This window comes from Calonectris borealis, chromosome 26 (genome assembly GCF_964195595.1).
Source record: "Calonectris borealis chromosome 26, bCalBor7.hap1.2, whole genome shotgun sequence".
Lineage (NCBI taxonomy): Eukaryota > Metazoa > Chordata > Aves > Procellariiformes > Procellariidae > Calonectris > Calonectris borealis.
In genome coordinates, this window is record NC_134337.1 from 3,147,661 (window position 1) to 3,167,364 (window position 19,704).

Sequence of the window (19,704 nt, forward strand, 5' to 3'; positions counted from 1 at the left end):
CTTGGAGAAACTGAAGTGAAAGGTCACCAAAGGAGGTGAGCAGGGAAAAGGCAGGAAGAGAGAAACTGTTTGCTGCTGCTGCAGCAACAGTTTCCAGTAGGACTGGAAGTTAGCTGGGTGGATTTTACAAGTTTCCCAGTTCATGTGCAGTTACTATCATCTGCTAGTTCAACATAACTGGAACAAGTAATGGAGAAAAACAGAATAAGGAAGCTTTAACCCATGTGAAAGCTAGCTAATTTCTTCTTCCTCTGGGTGAGTGGATTAAAAATCATAATCTCTAGCCACGGAAAAGATTATGTCTGCCTGGAATGTTACCTGTAGCAGTTGGTAGTTATGAATGAGTTCCCTAATCCATTGACATAAATGTTCTGGCAGGCACTTGCAAACCTCCTCGTAGTCTAACGCTTTTTGAGAAGACTGCCCTTCCTCAGGTGTTAGTGACTGATACAGACTCAGGAGATGGAAGTTTACGATAGCAAAGGCCTTTTATACAAATACGGTTTTTAGAAGAAGACTTCACTGCATGTGTTGGGAAAGGAGTCTTTGGAGGCTTTCAAAAAGCTTGCCTTATTTCTTGTAACTTTGTTCAGGAGGCCAGCTAAGGAATAGAAAAGAAATACAGATTATTTAAATTTCAGGAAGTGCTGATTTGCTGTTACAATTGGACTTGTTAAATCTATGGAGTTTCTCTGATACATATGAGCACAATCTTTTTTCTTCTACCGGCTGTTCTCTGTAGGATCTACTTTGTTCTTTTTCCCTTCAGACAGACCAAGTTGCAAATATCAAAAATCGTAAGATTACTCAGTGATCTTCAAATCAGATGATTCAGGTATATTTGTGAAATGGTTTAGTTTTAATATAAAGCACCTCAAAACCTCAAGTTTTTGCTAATCTCCACAGTTTCTATAAGATCCATTCTTACGGTGTGTAAATTAGCTAATGTTTGAGTCATTCTGGACTAGACAGGTTTTAGCTTTTACCCTTAATGCTGCTTATCTCTGGATTAAGCTGTACTGCACAGCAATTTAAAACCTTTTTGAGTATGATCGAAAGCCATTGATTTGGATGCTGCGCTAATGGAGAAAAATATCGATGATGCGCATTTCTTGGGCATGTGTGAGCAGCAGGTGGGAGAGAAGGCTTTCTCATTATCACCTCCCAGAATAGTCCCCCCATTTCAGATCCTGTAACGGGGCCCAAGCACGTGTCTGCCCCCCTCCCTGCAGCAACCTGTCCATTTTCGAACGTACGGGTGAGGCTGTGGTCAGACATGCTGTTCTGGCTGCTGTTGGGTGGTGTGAAAAGGTTGCTGTGACTCAGCTCTGCATCACTGCTCCCAGCCTGCTGGAGATGGTAGTCCCCTCGCAGGGCTGTATGATGTGGTGCTCTCAGAAAGACCTAAATGAACATATTTGATAGTGAGGAAATGCGTTTATGTGCAGTTTTGCTGTCAGACTTGAGGAGCAGTGATAAATGGCTGGTTTTGAGATGGTTAGCTTTCAATGTGCTGCGCAAAATACTGAAGTGAAACCAGTCTAATTATGTCTGTTACTTAGTGTTGGATGAGCAAGGGGGAAACTGGACTTCTGTTTACTGGTAATTATAAAGCTGTGGAGAGCTTAGTGCGTTAGGGCTGTGCTGTATTTAAATGGTACCCTGTCTGTCAAATGTCCCTATTACAAAATGTTCTTTGCCAAGATCATGAGGTGAGCCTCCCCTTTTAAAAGCTGTTTTTGAAACTATCAATTGTTTTCAGAAAATTGGTTAATGTGCCATGGCTATGGCATCTGAATCTGTCTTCACTTTGCCCTGTTAAGTCATTCCAAGACTATTTTAAAGGTGTTGTGGACAACTATGGGAAATGCCATTTCACCACTTGTAGAGTGGAATTATTGCATTTCTGAGAGATGAAACCATTATTAATGCAGAAGATAGACTCTTCTCCAGTCTCTCACCTTGTGTGTAGCAGACACTTAGTGCTATCTTTAATTAGGAGACTGTCGCAGCTGAATTAAAAATAACAGTTCAAAACAAAACATCCTGTGAACTCAGGCCAGCCAGATTGACAGCCGTGAGACTTAAAGGCTTTACTTATGCCCAGAGCAGCTGGAGCCCTGGCAATGAGCATACCAGCACCCTCGTGCTGCCCCGGGGCTGTCCTGCAGACGGGGCTGGAAGAAGCATTCACCCGCTGGTGTTGAGTGTGCTGAGACTTCTGCTCACGTGAGTTTTGGTCCAGGTTTACCACCAAGAGGTTCATTTAGTGATGGTGGTTTCTTGTAAGTGGCTTGTGTAGTTGACGGCCAGATTGAAAATAGCAAACTCATTTCATGCAGTCCACCTTTAAGAGCTCTAAAATGTCACGGTTTTGGTCACGTCTGACTGGGATTGAGTTGAAATCCTACGGTTAGAGAGAGCTTCTTTGTGCATTAATAGAGCCTTTAATTAGCGGGCTCCACAGTAAGACCTATCTTCTTGTTAAGGATTTATTAAAATCATGCATAAGCTCTACTATGGGAATATGCTAATTTATTTGTAAAGCTCTTGGATTATTCAGCAGAGGAGTTGAATATTCCTCACAAGGACAGACTTTGAAGACTGTTTCCTTAAAATAAATAAATTTCTTAAAATCCTAGCCTTTCTTTTGCTTGTTGTCTTTGAGATAAACACTCACAAAGCCAGCTGCAATTTTGGCTAGAATATTGATGGGTTGCTTGCTTGTCAAATTAAAAATGAGCTGGAGTGGACTGTTCTGGAATACATTTCAGGTTTAGAACTTTCCACTTTCAAAAGCAACCTTATTCAGTGCCCAAATGGGCACCTTTCCTCTGCACGAACACCTCATTATGTGTGTTGAAATAGGCATCATCCCTGCTTTTTCAATTTTGTAATTTTTTTAGTGGTATTTTCCCTTTTTTAAACTTCCACAAAATATGGCTACAGTTCCTGGCTAATTTTGCTGAAACATGACACTAGCCAAATATTTTTGTGAAAGAATTATTAGTCACATAAGAAAGAATGTAATGGAATATTCTTAGAAAGTGTTATAACTGTGCTTGACATGTAAAATATTTATCCAGACCTGTAAACAAAGCAAGAGGTGTCTTGCCAATGTACCATCGTAAACCTTAGTTATTTTGAAATCTTGAGTAAGATGTTTTTCAGTTCTTGAAAATAAGGTATGAAGTTCTCTGCTGACATAAATTGACAGAGTGCTAATGGTTGGCTTTACCTAGCTGAAATTTTAGCCCCTGCTCTTGCCTCCCTAAAAATAAATCAAGATGTATTTTCCTGAAGAGCGGCAATTGTGCTAAATAAAACTCTGCTGTTTATTTTGGTTTCGGATTACTTTAGTATTACTTGCAGAGTTTACTAATGCGGCTGCACTCTACAAGGTAGGCCTTATGTTTGTTTTGCTCTTTGTTATTGTCTGTATCTTAATGTGACTTAAACAACTTGCTTGATTCAGAGAACTCCGTTGTTTCTACAGACAACGCTGATAGTCTTCGTTTGGCTCGTGCCTCTGCTCATGAGGAGTATCTCAGCCCTTCGGCTGGACAGTACAGCTGTAGCTTCGGTGGCTTTATCTGAAGTGGCTTCCAGCGACTTGCCCTGCTGACTGTTGTGGTGAGATACGGCAATGCCTCGAGGGGATGCCAGATAATTGCCCTGGCAGGAATCCCACGCCAGCCTGTCTCGTACCAAAGTTAGGTGAAGCTCTCCTGTGCTGGGTTATGACACTTGAGTTTTGCCAAGCCTGGTTCTGCTCTTCCACACTGGACACAAACTGCTGCCGGACCTTTAATCAGTGACAGCAGTGCCTGGCCCAGAGCACCAGGGCCCTGTGCTGCAGGTGGAGGGGCTTGCTTGCTATCTGTGCCCTCTTCTCATTCCCGTCCCCCTTGTACAGCCCTCCTTCAGGCCCTGAAACAGAGGCAGAGGTGATTAGGTAGATCAGAGCTTATTCAGGTACATCAGTAAGCACTGAGCTCCTCCTGACTGTAGTACAGATGAACCACTTTTTCAAGACTGGAATATTTACTTTCAAATTTAATTGCATTTCATTAAACAGTATGTTTTGGGGTTTTTTTCTAATGCTGTATGCTCTGTTATGAAATCTCGTTGGTGAATAGCTATTGTAACTGCATTCAACTTTCAAAAATCTGCCATCTATTGTTAGTTTTTTCAAGCTGCTGCCATGTAATTGGTTAAAAATGAATGGCAGTTGGAGTTGTAGCAGATGAGCTGGGAATGAGTGAGCAGTTACTTGTTGGGATCCCTTCCAGAGAAGGAAGGTGGAGTTTTAAGCTGCTCGCAGCCTTTCTAAAATAAGAGTCAAAGCAAGTAGGTGCTTTGTGCTATGAGTGAAACATCAGCTAACTTTTTGTAGGAAAGTAAAAGCTCAGTAAGTGAGGAGAGGAATTTTTAGTCTGAATATTCTCTCTACCGATATTCTGCTGTAAAATAGTCCACTCATAGTAAAACTGTTTTGTATTTCAAAATACACTGATTCTTAATACACCGATCCTCATCTCAAGGGGATCCACACTGGCTAGTTGCTATGCCAAAAGCAAAGAGGGTAGTTGATCCTTTATGGTGCTGCAGGCTGGGTGTTGGTGTTGGGACCCTGTGCTGCAAGCCAAAATTGCAGGTGGTGGTGGCAACAGCTCCAAGTACTGGGCTCCAGATGCTGTCTGCAGCTCCTGGCTCTCCTAAGGCCACTGTGGTGAAGGAGATAGGAGAGGGTTGTGGTGTGTTCAGCCCCTCAGTTGTGAGCTGAAGTGTTAATTTGTACCCTGCTGTCATCTCCTTGCTGATTTTTGGGGTCAATGCTCTTCTGCATGCTTTGAAAGTGCAACAAATTGCCTTGCTCTCGAGCATCGTGTGCTCTGTGGGGAGTTTTCGTAGTCCTGAATGGTGGTAACCCACCTCACCTTGGGTGGGACAATATGCCTCAGTGGTTGGAGGCTGTTGTTACTTCTTTACAGCCCCCCAATTACCTTAGCAGGCTACAGGTGCTTTATTGCACCTGTGTCTGGATAGACTAGATAATTGGGCATTAAAGAATTAAAAGCTTGCCCTCAAACCAAAAGTAATAACAAGTGCTTGCAACACCTTGTATGTATGTACAGTGCAGACATGAGTTACTTAGTAAATTAGTGACAACTTGTTTTTATTGTGTTGGATTGATTGGTTTGTTTTTGAGTAAGATATCTCTTAAGGTATCTTTCATTAATCAGGTGCTGTGTAACGATGAGACTTTAACACTTGTCAGTACACACGCATGCTTTATCATTGGCATGAGTCAGAACAAAAATAGTTTCCTACTTCTTCAGGTTCTATTGCATTAAAAATTATATATTATTGATGATATTTAATTCTGTTGTTCTGTGAAATTGTGTTTGGAGCAGTCTCTGAGCAATCCAGATATATCTTAGGGGAAAGCATTAAGAACAACAGAATAGATTGATTTAATATTTGAACTGATAGAGGGTAACATTTCCAGGTGACATAAATGTGTAATGCCTCTGCAGTGCTGTGCATAGGCACCCAAGCTCTGAGGGTAGAAGGTTCTTATTGGGGCTCATTAACAATGCATCTTGGGGGGAATTAACATATCAAAATAACTAATTTTATCCTCAGTTACTGTAAATTTGTTGGGCCCAAGTCCAAGGTCTTCTGGACTCAGGAATCTGTATGCACGTGACTGTGTACATATTCAAAAATTCTGGTAGTTAATTCCTTTCTGCCTGCGTAAGGGACGGCAGTCGAGTGGCAGGAGTGTATTTAACCATATGGCATCAAGGGTTTAATAAAACTGTGCCTTTTCTACCAGGCGAGTCCTGCAAAAACAGGCTGAACGAGGCATCTGGGGAGACAGATTTGGGGGGGCTTTTGCTGCAAATAGGAGGCTTAAAATAAAGCTATTTGTAACCATACAGATTTTTCTATTCAAACTTTTTATGAATCAGCTGGGGGGGGACTTTTAAACTGAAATATTTACATGAATCAGACATCTGGGCTTTGGGGGAGTGACCATTGCTGCACAAACAGTTTAAACTCTGAAGCTTTGCTGTGACTTAGTGCTTCCCTCTGTTAAAGAAGGATTTCAGGATATTGGTGCTGGTAGCACTGAGAACATATGAGCCGCCAGTAAGTAAGGAGCTGTGTTGTTTGAGAGGGGGTGTTTGGCGGAGGGTTTGCTCCAGAGTTACAATAGGAAACGTGGGTGATGATTTCTGTTCAGAAGTTCTGATTAGAGCCTTCTCAGAAATACTGTTGTCCTTACGCTTTTTTTGTATAGCTCATAATCAAGAAGCTTGACTTCTTGTGGTGTAGATGTAAGAATTGGTGTGAATTTGAAACCAAGTTAGATTAAACTGCCTAAGAAGAAATACTGAGAAAGAAAATAACATTTTAAAATCTAAAGAGTTAAGGTAGGTCTTGCTTTTATTTGTGTTAAACCATGGTTTTTTTCTGAAAGCTTTGTAAGTAGTTTAGCAGAAAATGGTGGAACAGAGAATACAGGGCAAAACTCTATTGTGTGCTGTTCTTGCTCCTGTTGAAGATTTTTACATAAGTATTTGTAGTTTAATCTAATACAGGTGAAGACAAAGTGTGACTCATAGGTTCACCTGGCTTAAAACTTTATTTAACTCAGTATTCTGTATTTTAGTAGGGGAACATTTGTTTTTCCTGTCTAGAGAAGATGATCCTGCTTATGTTTGCAACAGCTCATCTTTCACTGCAGTCTTTCCCCTTACCCTCGTCAGATCTGCATACCCCATACTTCTGCCTAGAAGGGAGGTATATATTCTATATGGGCATGGCCAGCTTTATTTAAACTGCTGACTGAATTTAATCAGATAGCACTAGCAAAGCTGCCATTACTATATTACTATTACTACCAGAAGCTCTTTGAGAATCAAATGTAAGAACTGTAGTTTTTCAGATGACTGTCTTTAAACCCAATAGTGTGAATACTGGAAATAGACTTTATAGGTTGCTTGGTTGTGCTCTTTAACACTAGTACCTTGAGCCTCACAGGGAGGGAAGTAGCCCTAGCAAAGCATTAACCTGTTGCCTTATTCAGAAATTTTGTTCCCTTCTGAAACACCCAGTAGTAGGACATTATTGAATGCACTTCATCTCTTCCAGTTGATGAGGCTGCCATGGTATAACTTGCCTATTTTGGAAAGGTTACTTCAAGTTAATAAATCTCAAGAAGTTTTCTGCATGTATTAGTCTTGGTGATTATAGGTTGGCAAAAGAAGTGATGCTGTCAGTGTGGGGCACCAACGTAGGTCAGTGCCATCAGCAACGATGTGAGCTTTCAGCGCGTAAACCAAGGGTTGGCAGGTACAGAAGAACCTGGTGAACCACGAGTCTTAAATCAAGTGTGGATGTGCAGCGCTAAACTATCAAAACCATATTGCAGACTGTAGTTTTGAATTGCGTTTGTAGAAACAGTGGATTTCTGTTAAGACTCAAGTAAATGACTAAGTCTGTAAACTTTGCTAACAGTGAAGCACTATGCACAGAATAGGAGACAACAATCAAGCATTTCATCAGCCTTCTTGCTGTCTCTTGCCAGAATTTGCAGGCTGTCCTGCATTGCATCAGTCTTGCTGGACATCATTTTCCATCTATGTTTCAAAGCCAGCTGGAAAATTATTCCTCTGTATATTGATAGAGTTATTTCTTAACAAGGGAAAAGCCTTTGGTAATGTGCCTGTGCTAGTTCAACCTATAAATCAGCCTTTTATTGTCTGGTTATGTTTCTATAGCAGAAGACACAGCGAGGATCATTAGCAGGTATGAGAAAAGCACGTTAAAGGCTCCAGGTAGATTTTTCTGTCCAATGCAATGTGGGTGAATGCACTTTTATGTTGTTGCTCTGTGGTACAGGCATATCTACAGGTGCCAGTGAGTGGCCACCCTTAGACCTGCCAAGTCTCACGTGGCCTTGAGCATCCCTTGTTTGATTCAGCCGCGCAGGGCAGTGCCTGGGGCTCAGACCCTTGTGCTGGAAGGTACATTTGCCCAGGGCAGCCTGGTGCCACCAGCTTCCTTGCTTATGTGAGACTTCACGCATGGCCCTTCGCTTTCTGGAAGAGGATAAAAATTGATCTCCTAGACAAGTCTTACACTTAAAAGAGAAGTAGTAATGAGGAACCAGATTTGTACTTGACAAGTGGAAAAATGCTTTTAAAAAAATCAAAGACCAAAAAAAGACCTACTATGAGAGTGAGAGACCCTCTGAATCTTAAAATGTTTAAAGACTGTAGAATTTGGCCGAAAGCAGGGAGTAGGATTTAAAAGCAGGATGTGTCATTGCTTTAGAAGTGCCTTTCTTGTAATGTAAACTCTGCAATACTGGCAATGTGGGCCCATCACTCGATTTTATTTTTTAGTAGATAAAGAATCGATAGGCTTGTGTTTACTCCACACAACTTGTAAAAGGAATGGCAGCTTCTTGCATTTCAAACTCTAGATGAGTTTTATACAATTTACACTGAAGATATGTTTTAAAGGCAGGTTTTATACTTATTTTGTCTATTCCAATTTCCTAATGGTGCTGTGTTTCCCTCTTACTGGGAATTCAGAAAGGAACAAGGCAGAGCATAAAACGGGAAACTCTGTCACGACTAGAACAGGCACAGCCTGGCAGGTTTTTTTCCTGTACCCTTCTATGCTGTTTCCTTTCCATACTTTATCCATTTTATTTGTCAAAATCTTCAGGGACTCCCAAGTTACAGGTGTGGAAATGAACAGAAGCTGGGGCCAAAATTCCTCGGGTTTAACTGCAGTCTCATTCATGCAAATTCAAACCTGCTATTTTCAGTGGATTTCCTTCATATTTACAGAATGAGACCCCAGATCTGTTCTCAATCTTTCATAGAGCAGACAGTTTTACTTTTTGCCTTTCTTTCTAACGGTTGAGTTACTCTCATTCTGCACAGTCCTCTGGAATGCTTCCCTGTGGCTGGGGAGTTTTTATTGCCACTGAACTGAGCTAACAGGCAGTATGGTTATTTTTCTCTTCCTCCTTCTTTCCGGGAAAGTATGCATCTGAAGATCAAAAGCAAATAGATCTTATGAAAATTAGAAAGTTGGATTGCTGCCTACTTGCCAGTATGATATTTTTTTGTAGCAAGTGTGATTGCCTTTTTTTTTTTTTTACTTAACCCAATTCCAAAAGCATGTAGGGGGCACAAGAGCAGACCAGTTGAGAGAAGGTGGATGTGAGGGGTGAGTACTACATGAGAGGGCAGCTTTACTAACTCAGCGTGGTACAGGACTGATACAGCTAGGCTGCATCTGGCCTCCAACTGACAAATCCGCACGTTGTGTACGGCACCGCGAAGCCTTGGCCAGCGGATCTCTCCTGGCTCGGGTATCTCTGTGCTGCACTCCCCATTGTGGTTTAGCTGTACCCTATACTGATTCGCTAATCCTTATGTACAGGAAATGCTTCTCGTTGTTTCTCTTAAGCCTGTGAGATTTCCCTTTTTCTCTCCAGAGGAGGAATCAATCATTGCCAATTTGTTTTTCTACTTTTATGTTTAGAGAAACTTTTGGCATGTTCCAAGGATATGTTTTAAGAAATTAAAGCGAGGCTAAACTTTTTTCAAAGGCGTGCAATATATTAGAAATACATCTTGTTCTAAAGTAGTAGACTGTAGAATTAGGTCAGGCACACCCTGCATGTGCGTGTTTCCTGCTTGCTCATATTTCTGAGAATAGTTGTACATGGGAATGTTTTTGTAGATTTAAAGGAGTGTTGTCACCTTAAAAATGAGTTGTTTGGAGTTTTATTTAAGTCATCGTGGTTACGCTGTGGTTTAGGAAGAGTGGAAGATTGCTAACCATCTGATTCACTTGCTCAATGTACTGGTCGTTCTTTGCCATTTGCAAACCGAATGGTGAAGTAAGGTTACTCACTTCTATTTTTACTCTCTTACAACTTCCTTCTTGTCATGCCAGATGACAGTGAAGCAGTGCATAAGCTGTCAGATGTTACAGTAAAGGGCTTTACTCTTCAATGGATTTTGACAGCTCAGCTTTTCATGATTTTTCTTTGACATTTCTGTGAAGTTCTGCAAACTTGATACCTAAAATATTTTATAATGGCTCTTCAGAAAAAAAAAATCCCAAGGGTAAGGATAAGGAACAAGTAATACAATAAAAAGTTAAAAACCAGCAAGTCTGTACTGATGCTTTTGTTATCTTTTGCTTAATAAAATGTCCTGCATCTAAATGGCTTTTCTCTGCTGGATGTGTTACTGTATTTGAGTTTCTTCTCTTTGCGCACATCACCTATGTACTGTTTATGTTGGTCTGTACCAGTTAAGCCATTCAGCTCCTTCCAGCAGCTGGGTGAGAACTGTATACCTTGGGAAGTGGATTTGGATGTGCCTCAGATGCGTTAGGGTGGGGAAGGATAATGTGCTGAAGATTGTCCCAGCCTTTTTACATTCCAGTACCCTTCCTTCTTTCTTAAGAATTATGTAGGATGAGGATCAGCGTCTTTATCTCTGCAAAAGGTTTGTGGCATGAATTGTTTGTGCCAAAGATGCGTTGCTAAATAAAACTCTGTTTCCAGTTTGTGTTTAAAAAAAAATTTAAATATCACTTCCATATTTTTCTCTCAGCAAAAGTGTTGGCTGTAAGCAAGTTCAACTGAAAATGACTTCACCGTGACCATCAGCACGTGGTTTGGAGAACAGAGATGCTTGTTCAGTTGCACGGCTCATTCTTAACATTGTCATGTTTTGGAGGGAGGAGGGACCTACATGCTCCAAGTTAGGCAAAACCAATGGCCAGAGTCAGATGTGAATTTTCATTTTTTGACTGCGGTACTGATTTCCTTTCCAAAAAAAAAAAGCGTATTTAGGAGCTCTTTCTCTGATCTTTAGTGCTGAACGTGACACTGGGGCTTTTGATATTCATGAGTTCCCAGCTCCCAAAATCCAGCTGTCCACAAGCCGTGAGTCTTCAGCTCCTCTGCAGACTGGTCCCTGCCTGGTCCCTCAGGATCTGAGCAGACAAACAAGTTACTGAGAAATGAGCTGAGAAGTCAGGGTGCTCGTTTACTGCTCATGATCAATTCTGTGGTACCAGCCAATTTATGCTTACCAGAGGGTAGAAACGTGCATGGAAACAGACCTCAAAAGAAGATGGTAACCTGCTAGTATTTGTCCTGTTAACCGCAGGGTAATTGCTCGTGTATGGCCAGGGAGTGTGAGTAGTGAACGTGCTAAAAGTCAGGGTAACACTTAGTTAGTGGGCCTGATACTCTGGCTGGTCCTGAAGATTAGGTCTCTCTTTTCTGTGTCCCTGTTTTCTCTCATAAAATACTTCCCTGCAGTGCTTCCCAGGGCTGTTAGGAGCAATAAGCAGTTAATATTTGTAAAAACCTTTGAAGATGTATAGTGCTAATTATTATTTATAGGTATTCATTCTCACCACAGGTAGTTCACCTTGATTCTAGGCATGAAAGGAAACCAGGACATTTGTAAGCTGGTCAGGCATGAGTATGGCCTTCTGAAGTCTTTATGTATTAGTTTCCCTACTGGGTTGTATGTGTAATTGCAATATGTTTGTCATGTTAAATGACTAGTTTGGGTATTTATTGTACTCATTCACCTTGATTCTACTGATGTGCAACGTATAGGATTTGGGTATGCCAAAAGGGGACAGAAGACAGGAAAATGCCATGAGCCTGGCCCAACTCTGATTATCAGCAGGGCTGAACGATCGGCTTTCCCATAGATTTAATGCGGAAAATCAGATCTGATGCTTGTGAGAACGACCACAATTGCAAAGACCATCTGTTTCTGAATCTTCCCATCTCTGTGGTTTTTAGCACCCTTCACTGGTGCTAAACTTAGTGTAATAGAAAAGAATGAGAATGGTATCAACAGCTGGGGGCTTTTTTTCCTAAAAATCCTGCCTAGCAGATTAAGCAGAAAAGGGGGTGGAAAACGATCAAGGAAAATTAATGTAATGTAGTTCCTGCGTATCTCATGATAGTTCTATAAACAGTTTCTGAGGTATTGTAGTAGAGGACTCTGCTGAATGGCGTGTAGGGTCTCTTGAACTGTGAGTGCCTTTCATTCAAAGCTTAAGGTGATGCAAAAGATTGATCGTCAAGTTACAGGTTGCTGCATTCATCACACCTGACTTGATTGTTGTGAAAATTCCGTCTGTAGGCATTTCATGCTATTTGACATCACTTAAATATGGCTTATAAGGCAGGCCGCTTGTGAAGTTATGGAATGCGAGTGTCCTTTGATAAAGCTGCTGTTTGCCTGGATATAAGCTGCTTATTGATCTGACTGCCTAAATTCTCCTGTCTGCCAAGTAACGTATTAAATAGTTAAGAGATTGTTCAGACAGCGCAAAGGGAGCTTATTGGCAGAACTGCAGCGATGGAGCATCTTGAAAGAAAGAGGCCTAAGAAGTAAATTTTATGCTTATCAAGTTTTCTTAATAGACTTTGCTCTGTGAGCTGACAAGAACTCTGTTCCCAAGTGAGTGTGTTAGCATCTCAGTTTTATCAGGGAGCTTGTTTCTATACAGAAAATTTGGGGGGGCAGGGAAAGAGTTCCTGAGACACAAGCCAGTATGTTGTCTGTGTTCCTCCTAGTCTCAAGAATGACTTCTCTTAAGGGCTTTCCCAAGATGATTTGTATCCACTCGACATGGATTTTTTTTCCCCATCTCAAAACACTTTTGCCTAAGTAAATCAAACTGCAGTTTTTAAAAATATGGTTTGGCTTTCTGTGCAGTTACCAAATTTTAAAGCGGTTTGGTCAAAAAGTATAGCATAATTATAATGTTTGGAATTCAGTGAATATGTTTGAAACCACAGTATTAGTCGTATAAATAGTTTAACATTTGCAGTCTGGGAAAACTCAGTTTTCTCGCAATAATTACAATAGGCTACATGAAATAGGAGAATGGTTGAATTTTTGTTGCTACATTTGAAATTGTCAATTCTAGAATTGATTTAAAGGCGTTTTTTTTTTTTACAGGGTGCTGTACAGTATGTAGGTTTGCATATCTGAGTTTACTTCAGACAGCATTTTCTGCATGTTCTGTATCTTTACTCATTTATATGGATCATTCCTGGGGTAGTAGGTTTGAAGTATGAGTGGGGCAGTTTGTGCAATGCACACACAGTTGGTATGTTGGTATGTTCTGCTTGGATACTGGGGACTCCACATGCCTCTGTCCCACTGCTCAGCAGACTGCTGGCCTTTCTTACTACCTCTTTGCTGGTCTGACACAAGAGAGAAGAGGGCAAAAGATTGCACGGGTTTATTCACGGGGAGTTTGTGGTGCCCGTTGCCCAGGCAAAAGGATATGGATTTGTTCATGTGTGACCAAATGCAAAGCAGCATTCATGGAACTGTTGGTTTCTGGTGGGACTGATGAGGGGGTCTCTCCAGGGTACAAGCAACCAGTGCAAATGGGTCCAAGGGAAACAGCCTGGAAAGTGTCAGGAGAGGGAGTTTTCTGAGCCAACGTGGGGTATTTGGTGAGAGGAGAGGTGGATAGTGATGCACTGTGCGCTGTTAAGTTTGCTGGAACTAAGATGACCCTTGCAGGCTCCTCGCGCTGCTGTTCCTCCCAGCCAGCCAGAGCCTTTAAAAAAAGAAAGAATGCAGTAGCTTTTCACATGGTTTTGCTGTTGCCGAAAGTCTTCCTTCTGATGAATATCACATGATGCGTAAGCAACAGATTTTCTAAAAATATACAGATATAATAATGCTGGCAACTTAGTATTGGTTTTACAGGACAACAGGAAGGACTTGTTATTCCTTTTTTAAATTTCTAATTAAGAATGAAAGGCTTACACTGACTGCCAGTAACAATGGGCTTGAAACCCACCACTGAACTGCTCATTAAGGCCTTCGTTCTCAGCAGGTCCTGACAAGAAAACTCGCCAACTCTTATTTGGCATTTTGTTGGTTTATTAGTGCTATATTTTATCTGGTTTGTATCTAGCCATGTCAGTGTTCTGCCATGCTTTATAGATGGCACCCGCGGGCCCCGGAGTCTTAATTCAGCCAAGAAAAAGACACAGGACAATTGTTCTCCAGCAGGGGAATTGGGAAAATTCATTAATGAGGAAATTGGTGTTTTATGTTTGAGAGAGTGAAAGGAAAACACTTCAAGCCAAGAAAGGAGAGCTGTTTCTTGTCCAAGGCAATAGCAGGACAAAATAAATGCCAAAGAGAGAATGAGGGAAAGAGACAGCAAAAGAGATCTGTTAGGAGATACAAAGGAGTGAAGTGGGTCTTAAAGACAGGAACAGGAAAGAAGAATTTCACTTAGAAGTGAAGTGGCCAAACAGCAAAAATGGAAGATGTGTCTCTGCACGTGCTGAAAGAACATTTAAGATTTGAATGGCATTCTTTAAAGCATCGAGTGTGTCGTGCTGAGCCAGGATAGGATGGATGTAAGGCTGCTGCAGTCACGGCTGTTCTATGTGATATGAGTATTGGTTGTAGGACTATATTGGGTTAGTGAAGTGAGCACTATATGACGGGAGGGTGATGAATCAAGAAGAAGGAAGACCAAAAAAAGCAGCAATGACTGGGAGCGGGGAACCTCCTAGTCAAACCTCAGAGTGGTTAAGAGGCAATGCCTGAGCTGTTAACTGGAAAAATGTTATATTTCGGGCTATAGCCATGTTACAGAGCTCATTTTGCCAGTGCTGGGGATCCAGAGATATGTAAACATTTTTAAAGGGCTGTAGTGGTCTGGAGGTCAGGCAATTGCCAGGAAGGTATTTGCAAGAACACACGTGTGATCTAAAGACATCAGTGGCTTTAGACTTTTTTAAAAGCAAAGGTTTATAGATTAAATAGACCCCTGGTTACTTTAAAACCTTTTTTTCCTCTTCGTAGGTAAGTGTAGGTGCATAACTAGCATCATAAACACAGTTAAGTATCTGAAGAAATGCCTTTTCAGCCTGAGGGACTTTGCTTGCGGTAGCAGGGATTTGAGCTTCATTGCTTAGGAGTTTCTTCCAAAACTAACAACCTGGTATTTTCTCTCCTAGCTCTTCTCTTAGGAAACGCAACCAGCTCCTCGCATCACGGAGGCCCAGCATGAATGTTAACTGTGCTGGTGGGACAGACTGGTCAAGAAATCTGGAGTCTAGTTGCTCTGTGGAAAACATAACTGTAGCAGTCCATGAGTCAGAAGAAAGTAGTGTGGTGCCAGGAGGTCACAGCCCTGCTGCAGTTCCCAGGACTGAGGGTAAGGATAATGTCTTTACCTTATAGTAATCTTTAAGGGAGATTTTTTTTTTTTGGAGGAGTGTTATGTTTTGGAAAAATTCCAGAATCCCAAGGCAGTTTGTACTGGGGAGCATGTACGCCTGGGCTGGTCTAAAGGACAACGGTCCACAGCAGAGTTTAGGGTCTTGCTGTCTTGGCAAGATCATCACAGGGGTATGCCCTGGCCGGCCAGCTTGCAGCTCCTCCTGAGGTTGTCCCTGAACAGATTAACTGAAAGTAGCTGGACAGTCCTGATGAGCTGTGTGCCCACCATGGACCGGGCATCAAGCACTGCTGGCTTAAACCACCTCTAGTGTGGTGTGTGCTTCTGCTCCAGCTTTCCTGTGAGAGTAGTTGTCAGTGCTAGGAATCTGTGTCTGTATTTCTGGCCTCGTTTAATTCCTGTGCTCTTGCTCTTTACACACTGAATCCATCTTGCTTTAACAAGGAGTATTAAGCATCATGGTTCACCGGCAAATTTTTTATCCAAAATCCAACTGCTGACTCAATTTGAAAATGCAGTCTAGTTTTATGTCATATAGCATTACCCTGACAGTTATGTAGGTTGACATCCTTTGTTACTGTATGACTCGGTTTTCTCATTACAGTAGGAAGTGTTACTATGAAACGATGTTTTTTCAATAAATTATATCTTACCCTTGCAATATTCTTCTGTCTCTCTCAGGTTTAGATTCTGAATGCCGACACACTGCTTGTCCAGTAAGTCCCCAGATCAGTAGCATGTTGTCTGCTCCCGAAGACACGCACAACTGTCATTTCCAAGATGGAAATAAGAGACAGTCAGAATATTTTAATACCCAGGAACGCCATGGATGCTGCGCTTTGTCTTCAAGCAGCAATTCACAAACAGCGGCTCCAGAGAAAGTGACGCTTGTGGTAGATGGCACTCGCTTTGCAGTGAATCCACAGATTTTCACTGCTCACCCTGATACTATGCTGGGAAGGTGGGTGATTTTCATTATTTTCAAGGTATCCCAAGGCAGTCAAATGTTTGCTAAAGTGGAAGAAACTCCTAATGTTTGTTTTGTGATCTCATCTGTACACACAAGTGAAGCAAGGTTGACCTCATTCAGGGGCTGTGAGCGAGGTCTTGAAGACATGACCAGATGTAGAGAGAGTTGGTAGTTCTCTAGATAACATTCTCCCTTCGGTCCACTTCCTTCAAACAATGTGCACTTTTAGCTAGACATGGTCTCCTTTTGCCTTCTCTCCAAGTGTTTGCCTTGTTTGTTCACAGCTGATAACCACCCTCCCAGAATGGGGAAAATGATAATGCTCCATCCCCCTCCTGCTGTTACCTTTCGATACTCTCCCAAAAGAGAAGTTACTCAGCTCCCTGTAACATGGCTTAAAGGCTGGAGCCTATTGATGCAACAAGAAGCACTCATTTTCTGTATTGCCAGCACTTTCATCCATCTCTGACCAAAGGAAGGCAGGTTCTGTAGGGTTACTGACCCTTGCACAGGCCGTTGTGTAAAACGGGATCAGAAGGCACGCGGTGGTTGTCTTGCATAGCGTCAGTGAAAGGGCTTTATTGGCAGGGTGTTTTCTGACCCGGAGTTGAATGATCTGTTCCTCTGAGCTGTGGCTTGCTCCATACAGTACAGTAGCTATAGCGACAGAGTCCTGCTATAGGAGGACTTAGCTGAGTCAGCTCTTGTGCTTATTTACTATGTAAGGGATTTGAGTATAGGTTTCAAGTTACTGTCTATATGTGTCACTGCTGGTTTTGTTTAACCTCAATGCACCTATTGGTCTCTAGAATGAATGCATTTAAATATACTTGGGCACTTACATGGATTTTTCTGTTCAGAATGTTTGGACCAGGAAGAGAATATAATTTCACCAGGCCAAATGAAAAGGGAGAATATGAAATCGCAGAAGGAATTAGTTCAGCTGTGTTCCGGACTGTGCTGGTAAGGAGATGTTTGCGGATTGAAAAAAAAATAAAACCAAAAAACAATGTTTGTCACATGTGCAAAACTGAGCCATCTCCCAGGCAGCTGCGCACCCCCTGGGACATATTCTTTTAATACTGTTTTACATTGTGATTTTTTAAAAAAATTATAGTAGACTTTGGTATGAGTCAACATTTCAGATATTTGCTCTTCCTGCCTTTTACCTTTCCTGTGTCACGCCGTCGTAGTTCCTGAGCTGTGTCCTGACCTTGTGGTTGCATATAAATGCATATTGCACATGAGATGTTATGAAACCCTATGCTATGGGAAAAGTTTTCACTGGAGCTCACTCTTTATCAGACCCAAGAGGATCTGCAAAGAGACGTAGATTCTCAGACAAGCAGGGCTGTTTTTACTGTTCACAGAGCTATATATAGCCTCTGTAACTCTCAAATGTTGGTTAACCAAACAAAGAACTAGTTAAAAATGATCAGACCCCAAGATATTCTTAATTTTTCTCTCCAAAAACTGTCCTTTTATTTGCAGGATTATTACAAAACCGGAATCATTAACTGCCCTGATGGGATTTCCATCCCAGACCTTCGAGACACATGTGACTACCTCTGCATAAACTTTGATTTCAACACAATCAAATGTCAAGATTTAAGTAAGTATGGAAAGAGATCAGCTCTTAGGAGATCATCTGCATGGTGTTGAGCACTCTGATCCTGATTCAATGCAGTTCTTAATCATGTGCTTTAGTCTAAGCATGAAGGTGTGGACTCCACTAGGACTCATGTATGCGTTGCATTTAAACAGCTTCCTTTTTTGCTGCATCAATTCAAAGTGACGTGATTGAATCCTGCAGAACGCAGACACCTTGCTCAAAAAAGCAAACTGAAATTGTAAAAATTCTAGTCTCCTCTTGTAACAGAGGCTGAGAAGAAGAGCCTGCTGTTAGAGCCAAACAAAATGAAGACTAAAAGCAGGGTTTTAACTCCTATCTAAAATGTACCAGAGAATCGTGAATAATTTAAGGGAATAGATGATGGGCAGAGCAGGAACCAAAGATACCAAAGTTGGAAAGTAGTAGAGAGTTCCTAGTCATGCAGGGATCTGATTGGGAGCAGCTTTTTGGTGGGTATGCTGGCAAAAAAATGCTTTTAACATAGGCAAATCTGTGAAAGGCGCTATACTGGAATGGGATATATGGTGTCCGAGCACAGGCTGTGGGTGGAATTTCCTACCCTGTCCTCTGATGAGCGATCACAGAGAAGGCAGAAAATGTGCTTTCAAGGGCAGAGGTTGTTGCTGGAAACTCAAGTATCACGATGAATTAATTATTCAGTCTATTACTGTTTCACTGTATTGACTGGACCTTGGTGGCTTTTTTAATGGTAATGTAATGGTTCTACAGTATAATTTGCATCCCATTTGAAATGCAGTCTTGCACATCTGATTTTGCCAATTCTGGAACTGGAGACTGTTGATGCATCTGAACATATGTTAAGGAGTTTGTCTAAAGAAGAATGCGGACTGTGCTCTTGAATGTAACTGGAAAGTGTAGAGCTGGGACATATTTTCATCCCGTGTAAAAAAAAAGCTCATCATACGATTTGTGTCTCATTAGGTGCTCTGTTACATGAGCTCTCCAATGACGGTGCTCACAAGCAGTTTGATAGCTACCTGGAGGAGCTAATTCTGCCTATAATGGTGGATAGCGCAAGGAAAGGGGAACGAGAATGCCATATTGTCGTGCTGACAGATGAAGACACCGTGGACTGGGACGAAGATCATCCACCTCCAATGGGAGAGGAGTACTCGCAGAGTAAGGGCTCTACGCTGGGGCTGCTGGCTCTGTGTTCAGCGCACACCCCGACATCTGGCCAGGAAAGGACCCAAACAGCAGCCTTCCTCCAGGAGGAGGTGCTGGCACAGGGAGTCCTGTTTCGTACGTTCCTTCTGAACTGGCTGCTGCTAGAGGCAGGATACCTGGCTAGTTAGAGCTTTGGTCTGACTGCCTGCATTGGTAATGACAGCACTCACTGCATCTTCTCCTTTTGTTTGCCACCTCCCCCTCAGCCTTTTCCTGGCTCCCTGGTGAGTGAATACTCTTTGCGCTACACACCCATCACCACCCATTCTATCCAGACTGTAATGTCTATCACTACCCTCCCACCAAGGAGGTGTAGCTAATCCCAGTGATGAGAACAGACACCTGAAGTAGTTCTTGGAAACCAGACCTGGTTTTTGGCATCCCCACAGCTGAGCATGTCAAAAATGGGGAGAAGGTCCCTCCTTGTAGATTCTAATCACCCTTTTTATTTCTCAAGTCCTTTACAGTTCCAAGCTGTACAGATTCTTCAAGTACATTGAGAACCGCGATGTTGCAAAAGCTGTATTAAAGGAACGGGGCCTGAAAAATATTCGCATTGGCATTGAAGGTAAAGTATTTCTTCAACAAAGGAATTTCTAAAACAGGC

General features: G+C 41.9%; 1 protein-coding gene across 6 annotated transcripts in view; it reads left to right on the forward strand.

Moving 5' to 3' along the window:
• KCTD20 (potassium channel tetramerization domain containing 20) overlaps window positions 1-19,704 on the forward strand; it is a 33,647-nt gene that overhangs the window by 6,182 nt on the left and 7,761 nt on the right. For 4 of the 6 annotated variants that reach the window (XM_075174037.1, XM_075174040.1, XM_075174038.1 and 1 more), the window contains 6 exons: window positions 15,083-15,282; window positions 15,988-16,267; window positions 17,137-17,239; window positions 17,768-17,888; window positions 18,852-19,049; window positions 19,555-19,665. In XM_075174037.1, the coding sequence (XP_075030138.1) occupies window positions 15,132-15,282; window positions 15,988-16,267; window positions 17,137-17,239; window positions 17,768-17,888; window positions 18,852-19,049; window positions 19,555-19,665 (964 nt within the window). In that variant the 5' untranslated portion in view covers window positions 15,083-15,131. Of the gene's footprint in view, window positions 1-6,044; window positions 6,160-9,914; window positions 9,938-15,082; window positions 15,283-15,987; window positions 16,268-17,136; window positions 17,240-17,767; window positions 17,889-18,851; window positions 19,050-19,554; window positions 19,666-19,704 lie in introns of those variants that run through there. The other 2 variants (XM_075174035.1, XM_075174036.1) reach the window with 2 other exon arrangements.